Here is a 12,568-nt window from a genome sequence, read left to right as displayed (position 1 = left end):
AATAAATCTGTAGAGGGGTCAATTCTGTACATGAAATATATTTCCAAAATAACTATCAGGGGGTAATTAGTGGTCGATACTGATGCCAAAAAATGCAATCAGTAAAATTTTTGTCTGTCTGTATGTTTTTTATAAAAAACAAAAACTACTCGACGGTTTTTAACGAAACTTGGTACAATTATTCTTCATACTCCTGGGCATGTTATAGTATACTTTTCATCACGCTACGATCAATAGGAGCAGAGCAGTGAAGGGAAATGTTGGGAAAACGGGAGAAGTTACTCAATTTTTTAAGCTTCCATCGCGTGGTATGTTCGTTATAGAAACAAAAATTACTCGACGGATTTTAACAAAACTTGGTACAATTATTCTTCATACTCCTGGGCAGACTTCATACTCATAGGAGGCGCCCTTAGAGAGCCGTTTTGAAATATATCAAAGAACAGTTGCATGATCCTATTATTGTAATCAAAAGTTTAGATGAGCTTCATGATCTCAGTGAGAACAAGAGGCACGTCGACATGCACAACAATGACGAGTATCGGTATACTCTTTAATCTGTGATAATACAATGTGGTGTAATAGTTAATCTGAAGATACTATATCTACGGTCGATATGACGTCACTCCTCGATTTTGGTAAGTTATTTCACAATATTTTTGCGGCAGCCGGCAGGCAAGGCATGTTTGTCGATTGTTTAGTTTAGTTGCCCGGCTCGGCTGCTTCCGTAATAACGTGTGATCATAAACCCTGCACTGTTTATCGTATTACGTGATTAATAACATTGTAAATACAATATAATTTAATATAGTATTTGTTTAAACAAGTATTTATTAACATGGATGTAAGTAAACACGAGCTTGTTACTTTAATTTTTGTCATATATTTATTATATTGTTATCTGTCATAGTCTGGCCGCGAACTTTACGCGCGAAATTTAAACGGTGAAATTCGAGTTAATATAATCGTAACTTTACTATGCCTCCTAATCCAGAAACTTGGAGTTAAAAATATTTTTGTACAGAATATATTAGGTACCTATATATTATGAGTTTCTAGTAACTGAAGTTGATCTCTAATGCCGTATTTTTTTTTTTATAGAATATTGAGAGTACTGGTGAGTCTACTGGTAATAGTGTCGTTGAAATAACTCAAAGCAATATTGATTCTATAATTGGTGAGTTTCTGCTTTAAATACATAAAGTATAGTATATCTTGAAATATTTAACAGTGGTTGTAAAGCATAATTATTATTCATCTAGAACCCTTTATTATTACTTCCTTCCTTTTTGAAATAAGTATATAAATTTTAATTTTATATTAGACTGATTAATTACCTTCTATTGGGCTTGTATCACAATCAAATTCACCAACAAAATTGTCTGTCGGTTTTTGATGGGGCAGTGTTACCAACTCTCAAAAATATTTATCCCTAAAGTTTGTGTCAAAAACCCCTAAAATTGCCTTAATTATTGGGTTGTCCTCCTAAAAAATATAAATTCATAATGATTTGGAAATAATATGTTGTAACATGTTTCAAATGTCTTTATTATTTTAAACATAAAATATAAGTTTTCATCTGAAGATTCAGAATTTTTGAAATCATACATGTTCACATTGAATAACTTTAACAATTTTTTTTATATTGGATAAAAATCGCCGCCGGTCGCCACAGAGTAGAATAACGTATTATATGTCGTCATATGTCGCAAGGCCAAGAAAGAAATAGTAATATTATCAATTTAAAAATATATTAAATAAATTCAGACATCCCTAAAAAATCCCATTGCAATTATTTACCCCCTAAATCTAGGGGAGAAAATCCCTAAGTTGGGAAAACTGGGACGAGTAAACTATTCAAAACGAGAAAATATTCAAAACCAATAAATATATCCAATGTAACGTATATACAATGCTGTATTACACTACACACGACTATACATTTTTAACATTTAATAATTACAATAACACTTAGTTTTAACACAATGAAACATCGATTCTATAGATGCAGTTTGTTTATGAACAAGTTTGATCATGATCATGATCATCTAGCGAGGCATGTCCTATAGAAGGTAACTGGTCCGAGATAAAAGAAAGTGGTCACCCTCAGTACACTTTTTACATTTTTATATTTTACTGTGTATTGCATTTTATATTGTCAAAATTATTTAGTTTTTGTCTATTGTTGTAGAAAAATAATAAGTATGGGTATGAGTAGGTACAAATTATTTAAACTTAATTACCCATAGACCCATTTATATTTTTATTATATTAAATGCCACAAGATAACATTTGACAGTGAATATAACTGCTATTAAATGATGATTCTCTATTTTTTTTTCAGCTTCAAATGAATTAGTTTTCATAAATTTTTATACTGGTTGGTGTAGTTTTAGTAGATTACTGATGCCCATATATCATGATGCTGCTGATGAAGTTATGAAAGCTGGTTATGACACAGGCAAGGTGGTCGTGGGAAAAGTAGACTGTGACAAAGAACATGAAATTGCAAGTAGATTTAATATAACCAAGTACCCAACTCTACAACTGTTTAGAAATGGTTCACCAACTAAAAAGGAGTACAGAGGTAATTTAAAACCACAATATTTTTTTATTCTTTATAAGCTAAGTTATACTTATGTATAGTAAGCAATATAAATATTCATATAGTATATAACTACCTGCTATTATATGTATAGGCTACTACAGCCTTTCTTGTTTAGTACTGTTTACCAACAAACAAATTAAAAATGAGGGTATAAATCACTTGTCAATTTCACATCTAATAATAATTATAATTAACTTGTTACATTTATTTAATATAAATGAAAATAAATTTGATTAATAAGCTTAGAACAATTAGATATGGTTAATATATTTTATATAACATTTTATCAACAAACAATACATAATTTAAAATGAATAAGTTATGAAATTACATGCATTTTCTACCTTCATTTCCAATTTGTTTGTTGGTAAACAGTACATCGAGAAAGGCTGAAGTTAGTACATAGTGTAAATGAGTATTGAGCAGCTGCAGTATTTAATATAACATGCCTCTAAAACTTGTCTCTGAGATTAGGAAACGAAACACAACTTTTTTAAGTTTATTATTATATTTTGTTTAATATTAATTTATTTTACAAGTTTTGTTTGTGCAGTTGCAGTTGTAAAGAAGTAACGGCATACCTATATCCTATGTACATTTTTCATTATGAACCTACCTTCACAGTATCGCAATTTCATGTATACTTTTCTGATCAGATTATGGTAACGGATAATATATTCTGTTTTGTAGGCCAGCGGTCTGTAGAAGCAATAACAGAGTTTATCAAATATCAGTTAATCGATCCTGTAATACAATTCAGTAATTTGAAAGAGCTCCAAAATCTAAGTGAGGACAAGAGACATATCATTGGTTACATGGATCGGAAAGACCAGCCTGAATACGATGTCTTCCGGAAGGCAGCTGCCAGTCTAAAAGACGAATCCTGTCTGTTTCATGTAGGATTTGGTGAAGTTTCACACCAAATTCATCCATCAGGTATTAAAAAAGTCAATTATTTTGTTTCTTTTTTGTTCTCCGCGGTTTCACATACGTAGATCCCATTTCTGGGTCGGCAATAAATGTTTTCAATATTTTATTTTCCATAAGTGGGAATCGACCACACGACCTTGGATGCAGTCACTACCCACTGCGCCACTTGGTCATCAAATACCTAATATTTGCCGTAATAGCTGTCATGTTACGATATCACGGACTATCATAGACTTTTTTGACCTACTATATTTTTATTGACACAGAAAAAATAAAAAACTAGATAAAATTAAAAGCGGAATTTATATAGTTTGATTATTGTACGCGATTATTCACATTTCGGGTCAGATTATGCCCGTTATCCTTTTATCGATTTCCAAATTAAATCCGTTCGGTCTTTTAACGTGCGCTATATTCTTGGGTGACTCGGCGACCTCACTAGGTCGGCGCGTAGCGTCGACAATGATTGTACCATCATCTTGTGTTAGAGGAATCACCTTGAGCAGTTCCCAGGATTTGTGACCTCGGATGTGGGTATAAAGGATTCTTTAAAATTAATTAACACTCAATTGCTTGATAAGCCCACACTAAATAATATTAATTTATCATCATTTACAATACAAAATATTCTACAAAATCACTAAAAGGACAAGCAGCGTGTATAAAATAAATTTCATTTCTGTTAGGTATCTAATATTACGTAAATACAGAGAATATAAATGTAGGAAATTAATAACAATTAAATATAAACAGATTCGATACACTGAACTAGAGCTCCTCTAACTGCTTTATAACACAATATTTTTGAAAAAGTTCATTTAACGATCATTATCCACTGCAAAATAATGTTTGAAACTAGATCAATAATGCAATAATAGTAGATTGTTATACAAGGGGCTAAAAAGACCTATTATATACGAGGTATATTTAGGCTCGAGCCGTAAGACGAGGGTCGATAGAAATCAAGTTTATAATGTGTTTAGCCCCGCGTGTTACACTATACTTATCACTACGATTGCGAGAAAATAGTGATAAGACAGTGTTTCTGAGCAAGAGTAGTGAAAAATATATTTTATATAAAGAATTTTGAATTATTACAGGGCAGCCTATTGTAGTGTTTAGAAATGACAAGACATCAGTAGAACCTGATGAAACTTACCATGGCTCACTGCTCAACTATGATGAACTGCACGCTTGGATGGAGCCAAAATGTATTCCTCTAGTGCGTGAAATTACATTAGAAAATGCAGAAAAGCTTACAGAAGAAGGATTGCCGTTCCTCATCTTGTTCCATCATCCCTCCGACACTGAAAGCGTAAAGAAATACAAAGAAATCGTTAGTAGCGAATTGGAATCTGAGAAACGTAAGTTTGTTTCATATTTTTAGGAAGTGGCTTTAATTTAGTTTTTTGAAACTGAAATTTGACTAACTCGTACAGCTATTAATCTACTAACAAAGTAAGTTTAATAAAGGTTTTCAAAAATTTACTTTTTTTAAATAGGCAGTTATGAAAAATAGTCTTTTGCACATTACTAAAAATAAATAAATTTGCACTGTAATAATCTCCTTTTAAACGCCAATTATTTTTTGAATACTAGTACTTAGGCATGTTAATATTTTTCAAAGAAAACATAAACTTCCTCACTGGTGATGGGGTTAAATTTGAGCATCCTATGAATCATCTCAAAAAGTCAGTGTCAGACCTGCCTTTGATCGCCATCGACTCCTACAGACACATGTTCCTCTTCCCGGAATACAAGGATATAGAAAAACCAGGAAAGCTCAAGCAATTTCTACAAGATTTCTACTCTGGAAAGCTAAGCAGGTACGTATCATTGTACACAAATGCATGCGGGTTTTTTCGCATGAGTTCAGGTTAATTAAAGATCTTGTGAAAACTAATTGTAAGGATAAAAATCATGTTTCTGCTCTAGAAAGCAATTAGTGCCAAATTTCGTTAACATTGGTGTAAGACACACAAATTAAGAAGAAATAAACCAAACAATGTGAGAAAACAACAAGAAAAGAAATTCAGTTACTTAATTACTAAAGGGTTACTAAATTTTCACTATGAGTACACTATGTTTAAAAAAAATTGTTTAATATAGTATCATCTCACTCTCTATGATCACAATATATTTTAGCCGATAATTGGTTCTACCAATTTTCAAATTCAGCGGTTTAGACGTTAAAACGACGTCAAACAGGCAAACTACTTTTCGCAATAATTATTTATGTACTTACCTACTCGTATAAGTAATATTAGACAATTTTATGTAGGAGGGTACGGAGGGTGTGGGTTCGAATCCGGTCTGGGGCATGCACCTCCAACTTTTCAGTGCACACAATTTTAAGAGATTAAATATCACGTGTCTCAATCGGTGAAGGAAAACATCGTAAGGAAACCTGCATACCGGAGAATTACCTTAATTCTCTGCGTGTGTGAAGTCTGCCAATCCACATTGTGCCAGCGTGGTGGACTATTGGCATAACCCCTCACATTTTGAGAGGAGACTCGAGCTCAGCAGTGAGCCGAATATGGGTTGATGACGAAATAATATTCCCTCCATAAATACGATTATTTATAACGTGAGATATATTATCTACTATTTATTCACGCCTAATATTGTAATAGAAAATGAATACTAAAATATGCCTGGCTAGTTTCTAATTTAATCAAGGGTTTGTAATCATGAACTTGTTCTCGCTACATGAAAAAGTTTCCTTTTGGCATCTCATATCTGTAACTAATAAATATCTAACTAAGGTAAAACTATCATAACAACTTATTATCACATTATTTACAGAGATTTGCATCATAAGCCTGAGGAGATCAATGTGATGCCTAAAAGAAATACAAAGGTGACTATACCATTTTGACGTGTAGTTTTACTTTAATAATTTAAAATAGGGGTGCCGAAGAGGGGATTTTTGCAGCTACTCGAGCGTGGCAGATGAACATATAGAACTATACCTTACACGTTGTTGAGTATCTCCACCAAGTAAGAGCATCTAATCTAATATTGTTAGGGACGTTTAGGGCAACCAAAAAAATAACTAGCTTCTGAAATACCTACTCCATCAGCACGTCAGATAATGATAAGAGTTGTTAGCAAAAAGGTGTTTTTTTTTACTTATTTTGAAGTAGCAAATTATTTAAATATAATCGCTAATATTTTCTAACGATTTCAGTAATCCGAAGTAAAAAAAATTGTAGTTTTTGAAAACGAAAAAAGTATATAACCATTTATTCTTCCTACCATCTAAAGCCTATACTAAACTAATCTAACAGTCCTCATGACGCTTTAGTAACTGCAAACGGTAGATAGCATGGCGGTTTAGACGGTTCCCTACTATAATAATGGGGGAGTCTCAGAGGAGATTCCCTTAGAGAGTCGTTCCGCCCATCTACTCTGCTTCTGCCTTCGGGCCCCATCAGGCGATGCTTCTGCGCTCGCCCAAACCCGCTGACGCCGCTGAGGTCCCATAAGGAGCCTACGGCACTTACACACTCAGAAAAAAAAAATGGAAAGGGAGGTAAAACAAAAAACGAATGATAATTGGTACCAAGAACTTGAAGCCAAAAAGTATACCTACTGAATTACCTAATTGTCATTCCAGAATATTCAGAGTACTATTGAGGCTATCCGTAACGGAGTTGTAGAAATTACTGGAAGTAATATTGACTATGTATTGGGTAAGTGTCAGGTCACATATATCTAAGTACCTACTAGTGCTTAGTAGATCCCGTGCCCAAGGGAATAAGAGAACTAGCCTAAGCTATTCCATCTATTATATTCCAGATTATAATCTATCTATGTGCCAATTTTCATTCAGGTCCAGCCTCTGGAGATATAAATCCTGATTTCTCCGACACTGTTTCATACATTACGATTATTTGATTGTAATGTATGATATGTATTTTTTTAATAGCGAGTAGGTAATTTGTTGACAGTAATTTTTTCTATTGTAAATTATCTAATTCAGTAATGAACTAAAAAGGTTTATTAATTTCAAAAACCTGATACAACTACAGCGTCGGCGTTACCATTGATGACATTTATGGATCCGAGACGTGGTCGCTAACTATGGGCCTCACACGAATTCAGCGGGCGATGGAATGAGCTATGCTTCGAGTGTCTAAGAGCCGATGGACTTTGGGCTCCCGAGTTGCTGGAGTGACCCCGCACCAGAAAGCAGAGTGGTAGTTGGTGGACTGATAACATTCAGCTGGTTGCAGGAAACCGTTTCTTACATAAAGGCGTCACAGGAGCGTAATTGGTGGACTGATAACATTCAGCTGGTTGCAGGAAACCGTTTCTTACATAAAGGCGTCACAGGAGCGTAATATTTGGAAAGTCCAGCTGTGGACGTATGGCTTACCCTGACGGGTATGGTAGAACAAGTGCCAAAATATCGGAGAGTTTAAAAACTGTGTGTTTTTCATTAAGGTACCTTGTAGTGTTTGTGTATATATACACCGGTAGTGGGAGAGAGCGGGCATTCTGTCTCTGGCATCGACAGAAGGCGGACGTGTGCTGCTGGCCATTGTAGTGTATAACAGTGTAGTGGTGAGACGGTGACTTACTGCTATTACAGTAAGGCCAAGGGACCTTACATACCTAATCATGGCTAAAGCCAAAACTTCACCAATAATATCCCCCATTTTGTTTCAGCCAACTACGAATTGGTGTTAATAGTTTATTATTGTGAAGGTGATCCGGCCAGTGCTCGTTTGCTACACACATTCGATAATGTTGCAAGGGAAATTAAGGAAGCCAGATTTTCTTATGGCAAACTTGCATTGGGCAAAGTGGACTGTGTTAAAGAAGATGCAATTAGAAATAGATTTCAACAGTACGACACAAGTTACTTGTACTCGTATGAGTTGTATCCAACGGTCAAACTGTTTACGAATGGTCTGCTCTCTAAACATGGATGTAGATGTAAGTAGGTAAATAAATCAATCTATACTTAATTTATAAATGTGAATCGTTTGATTTGACTGGAATATTAGTTATTAGTTTTAAACATGGTTACATAAGTAATTTCTCTATTGCCTTCAATTATTATGAACAAAAAGAACAACCAGTAGATAAAGTCCAACGAGGGGACATTGACTATACCTGTATGAGGCAGACACAGGTATACATCATTTTTAAAAGCTGAATATTTGTCAGTCCTGTAATATAACCAAGTTCTCACAGTAGGCAAGTATGAAGTTTATTTTCAAAACTCCCATGCCCTCAATTGTTCAAGTATAAAACACATTATTTTATTTTCTTCCCAGGTTCTATTTGGTGACTAGGGAGTAGGGACATTACATTTCCACATGATGCGTGTAAAGATCTACTTAGCTTCGTGGCTACACTTTTCTATAAAGGCTTAAAAGATCTATAATAGTTGTCACGGGGGCTTAATAGTTTGATTGCTCGGAAATAGTTATCCTACAATTCGATTGCTCGCAAAAAAATTAAAACTGATATTATTTTACAGGCAAGCAAACCGTGCAAGGTTTTGTAGATTTTATCAAAGAACAATTGCGTGATCCTATTATAGTAATCAAAAGTTTAGATGAGCTTCATGATCTCAGTGAGAACAAGGGGCACATTGTCGCCTATTTGATCTGCAAAGACCAATATGAGTATAAGATCCTTCGTAATGTAGCTACCAGCCTCAGAGAGGAGTGTCAATTCTATGTGATGTTTGGTTATTCTGAACAACGAACAAATCTTACAGGTATGCTATTAAAAGAAAAATGGAAATACTTTGCTTTTATAGACTTACTTAAATATTTGGTAAATAGCTCTAAATACTCTTAAATCCATACCCTACAACTTTTAAATTCAAGGTCTAGATATTCAAGGTCAAAGGTCACAAGAACCATATTTTTGTGAAATGTATCTCTTTATCAAATCATATTTGCATTTATTATAAAAGTTTTGCGGTATGGAATTAAGAGTATTTAGAACACAACTTTTGACTTATATCGCTGGACTAAAACAATTCTAGACGCTTACATGTGGTTTTATCTCAGACCAATTACAAATGGACCAGTAGCGGACCCAAATTCACCAACAAAATCGTCTCGTAATTTTTTTAGGAGGCGAGGTATGCTCACTCGTTGAAAATATTTAACATCAATAATAAATATATTTTATACACACACTACACACTACACACATATAAATTTGATTCGCAATACACACATGTATAATTTTTACAAACTAGCAAACGCATCGCTTAGACTCGTTACAAAAAATATTCGATTACTTGATCGATGTTTTACTGTTCCGGCTGAAAAATATATTCTTTATAGTATCGATTTTATTACAAATTGGATATAATTAGCTTAGAAATACTTACAAATTAACGTAGGTACGTTTAATTTTTCGTAAACAAGAAGTTGTTGACCGTTTTTTATGCCATTTTACTACGCAAATCGGCATTTTTAGGGAGCTCTTACATGACAAAATCGAATACGACAATAAAACATCGATTCTATAGCAACAGATTTTTGACAGAGGAGTAACGTCTAGCGAGTCAAGTCCTTTTGTGATTGGTCTGAGGGTCTTATGGAATTTTAAGAAAGCCAAAATAAAGGTTTGTAAAAAAATCTAGGTTAATCCGTTTAATTCAGAGGTTAAGCTCTAGATGACTAACCTTGTAACTGAAAGATAGATATACCTAATGACTTTATCTTATGTGTGATTTCTAATTACAGGTAAACTAAGAGTAGTATTTAGATCAACAGGAGGATGTACTGTTGAACTTCGTGACAAGTACGACGGGTCTATGTGTAATTTCTCTGAGGTGTATACTTGGGTAAATCAAAGAATATTTCCTCTTTTAAGGGAAATCACATCAGATATTGAAGATGAACTGAGAATGAAAGACAATTACCCATTTATTATTTTGTTACACTTACCATCTGATACAGAAAGTGTGAAGCAATATAAAGAAGTCATCAGAAAGGAATTCACACCTGAAAAACGTATGTTGTAATATTTTCATGATAATATCTTTTTTCTAATGCTAAATATGTGAAGTCTGTCATTCCGCATTGGGTCAGCATGGTGTATTATCAGCCTCAACCCTCTCATTCTGAGTGCAGACTCATGCTCAACAGTGAGCCGAATATGGATTGTAAATGAGAATGATGATGATAACAATCATCATCCATTAAATTGCTTGAAAACAAACTTTGCATTAAATAGCAGTAGGTATACGATATATCTCCGTTTCTTCTGAATTGACGAAACCTGGCTTTGATATACCTAAAGCTGAGAAAATAAATAAATATTGCAATTTTTGCGCTAACTTACGATGGACAAAAATATCTGTCCTGATAATTAAAAAAAAATCCTAAAAATTTATAAAAATACAATAAACCAAATTATCTTTTTAATTTTCAATATAACGAAAATATTTGTATTGGTTTTTTACAGGCTTTACCGTTCTTCTGGCTGATGGCAGAAAATTCGAACATCTATTGGTTCGTTTTGGCAAAACAATAACTGACCTGCCTCTAATTGCCGTTGATAATTACAAAAACATAAGAATATTTGATTACAATACTATGATGGAACCTGGAAAACTCGAGAGAATCCTCAATGACATAGAAAGAGGGCAAATTGATCAGTGCCATGTCACAGTATATTCTCGCCTTACGCCAATGGACTATACAAATGACGTATACAGTGTATTTGAACTATTTGAATGAAAATAGTTAGACAACTTAGGAGAACCCCAGTCTCATACAAACTCGGCCCCAAAAAAGTCAAACGATGAAAACTACAACAGAGCTGAAAATTGGCCATAAATTAGAACACTTAAGGAGATCTCATGAGACCAATTTTCAGAAAAATCTACATTGTTAAATCAACTAAATTATTTTTTAATGTTGCGTTTACGCAACTTAATCGTATCTGTTTGACATCAATATCATTGCATCGTCTGTGTTAAACCGACAGTTTTTCTACGGATTTGTTGAACATTAGTTTGTCAATTGTTTTTATACCTATCTGATGTAAATAAAATGTAAATTAATTTATGTATAAATTATTATTAATATTCAATTATAATATAGTCTATCAATTATTAAACATCCTAGATGCAGGATGCAGGTTCTTATGCCAAAAATAAAGTATAATTTTTGACTAACACCATACCAATCTTGCCCCTCTAAAGTGACCTTCATTTTTTCAAAATGTTATTTTCAGTAGTTTCGGCGTTTAGGGGGAGAAAATGGACAATTTTGTCTATTTTCTTGAATAACTCAAAAAACTTTGTTTTGAATTTATAAAAATAAATATAATATTTGAGATCCTCTTAACAAGCTCTTTCATTTGGTGTATCACATTAGGACACACATTTTGGTATAATATAGCGTTTTTTCAAAAATTTTCGAGAACGATATCTCGAATGAACTCATCGACAAAATTGACACCGACGCAGATTTTTGAGGTTAAGAGCTGATTAGTTTTCAGAATAGATCGGTTGAAGTCAAGTTTTTAGAATAGATCAGTTTTTTTTTTATTCTTTACAAGTAAGCCCTTGGTACGTCTTTGTCGGTAGGGTGGTAACTAGCCACGACCAAAGCCTCCCACCAGCCAGACCTGGACCAATTAAGAAAACCTCAATCGGTCCAGCCGGGGATCGAACCCAGGACCTCCGACTTGCAAGTCCACTGCGCATACCACTGCGCCACGGAGCCCGTCAAATCAGTGTAAAAGTAGGTACTAATTGAAATCAACAAAATTTTGAATTTATTTTTTGACATTATCGATATCTACTGATCCGAATTGATTCAAATGTTTTTTAAAACGTGTTTTGGTGAAGCCCTTTTCAATACTGTCTATTTTGTTCAAATCAGTTGGATCGTTCAAAAGTTATACTGAGAGGCTATACCTATACCTACATCCATACATACACACCTACTCTCTTACAATAAGCGATCGTCAAAATGGTCAAGATAGCTTTTTAGGGCTTCAATATGTCGATAAAAACTTAATCGAAAAATGGGGTAG

At 33.8% G+C, this 12,568-nt stretch overlaps 1 protein-coding gene across 1 annotated transcript; it reads left to right on the top strand.

The window, feature by feature from the left end:
- The first annotated feature begins 596 nt into the window (after positions 1 to 596).
- LOC112053261 (protein disulfide-isomerase 2) lies at positions 597 to 11,864 on the top strand. The gene is made up of 12 exons (XM_052881725.1): positions 597 to 844; positions 1,102 to 1,177; positions 2,345 to 2,587; positions 3,299 to 3,544; positions 4,639 to 4,902; positions 5,166 to 5,364; positions 6,347 to 6,401; positions 7,161 to 7,236; positions 8,216 to 8,485; positions 9,036 to 9,278; positions 10,264 to 10,533; positions 10,988 to 11,864. The coding sequence occupies exons 1-12, from the start codon at positions 839 to 841 to the stop codon at positions 11,260 to 11,262; spliced, it is 2,223 nt and encodes a 740-aa protein (XP_052737685.1). The 5' UTR covers positions 597 to 838; the 3' UTR covers positions 11,263 to 11,864.
- The last annotated feature ends 704 nt before the right edge of the window (positions 11,865 to 12,568 follow it).

Source organism: Bicyclus anynana, chromosome 5 (genome assembly GCF_947172395.1).
Source record: "Bicyclus anynana chromosome 5, ilBicAnyn1.1, whole genome shotgun sequence".
Taxonomy (NCBI): Eukaryota; Metazoa; Arthropoda; class Insecta; order Lepidoptera; family Nymphalidae; genus Bicyclus; species Bicyclus anynana.
The sequence above is the reverse complement of the archived record's forward strand: the minus strand, read 5'-3'. Positions and strand labels throughout refer to the sequence as shown.

Excerpts from the sequence above, each read along its gene's own strand:
- LOC112053261 (XM_052881725.1), top strand. Across the intron at positions 7,237-8,215 it reads TAATATTGACTATGTATTGG|CCAACTACGAATTGGTGTTA; the intron begins GTAAGTGTCAGG and ends ATTTTGTTTCAG. Across the intron at positions 8,486-9,035 it reads CTCTAAACATGGATGTAGAT|GCAAGCAAACCGTGCAAGGT; the intron begins GTAAGTAGGTAA and ends ATTATTTTACAG.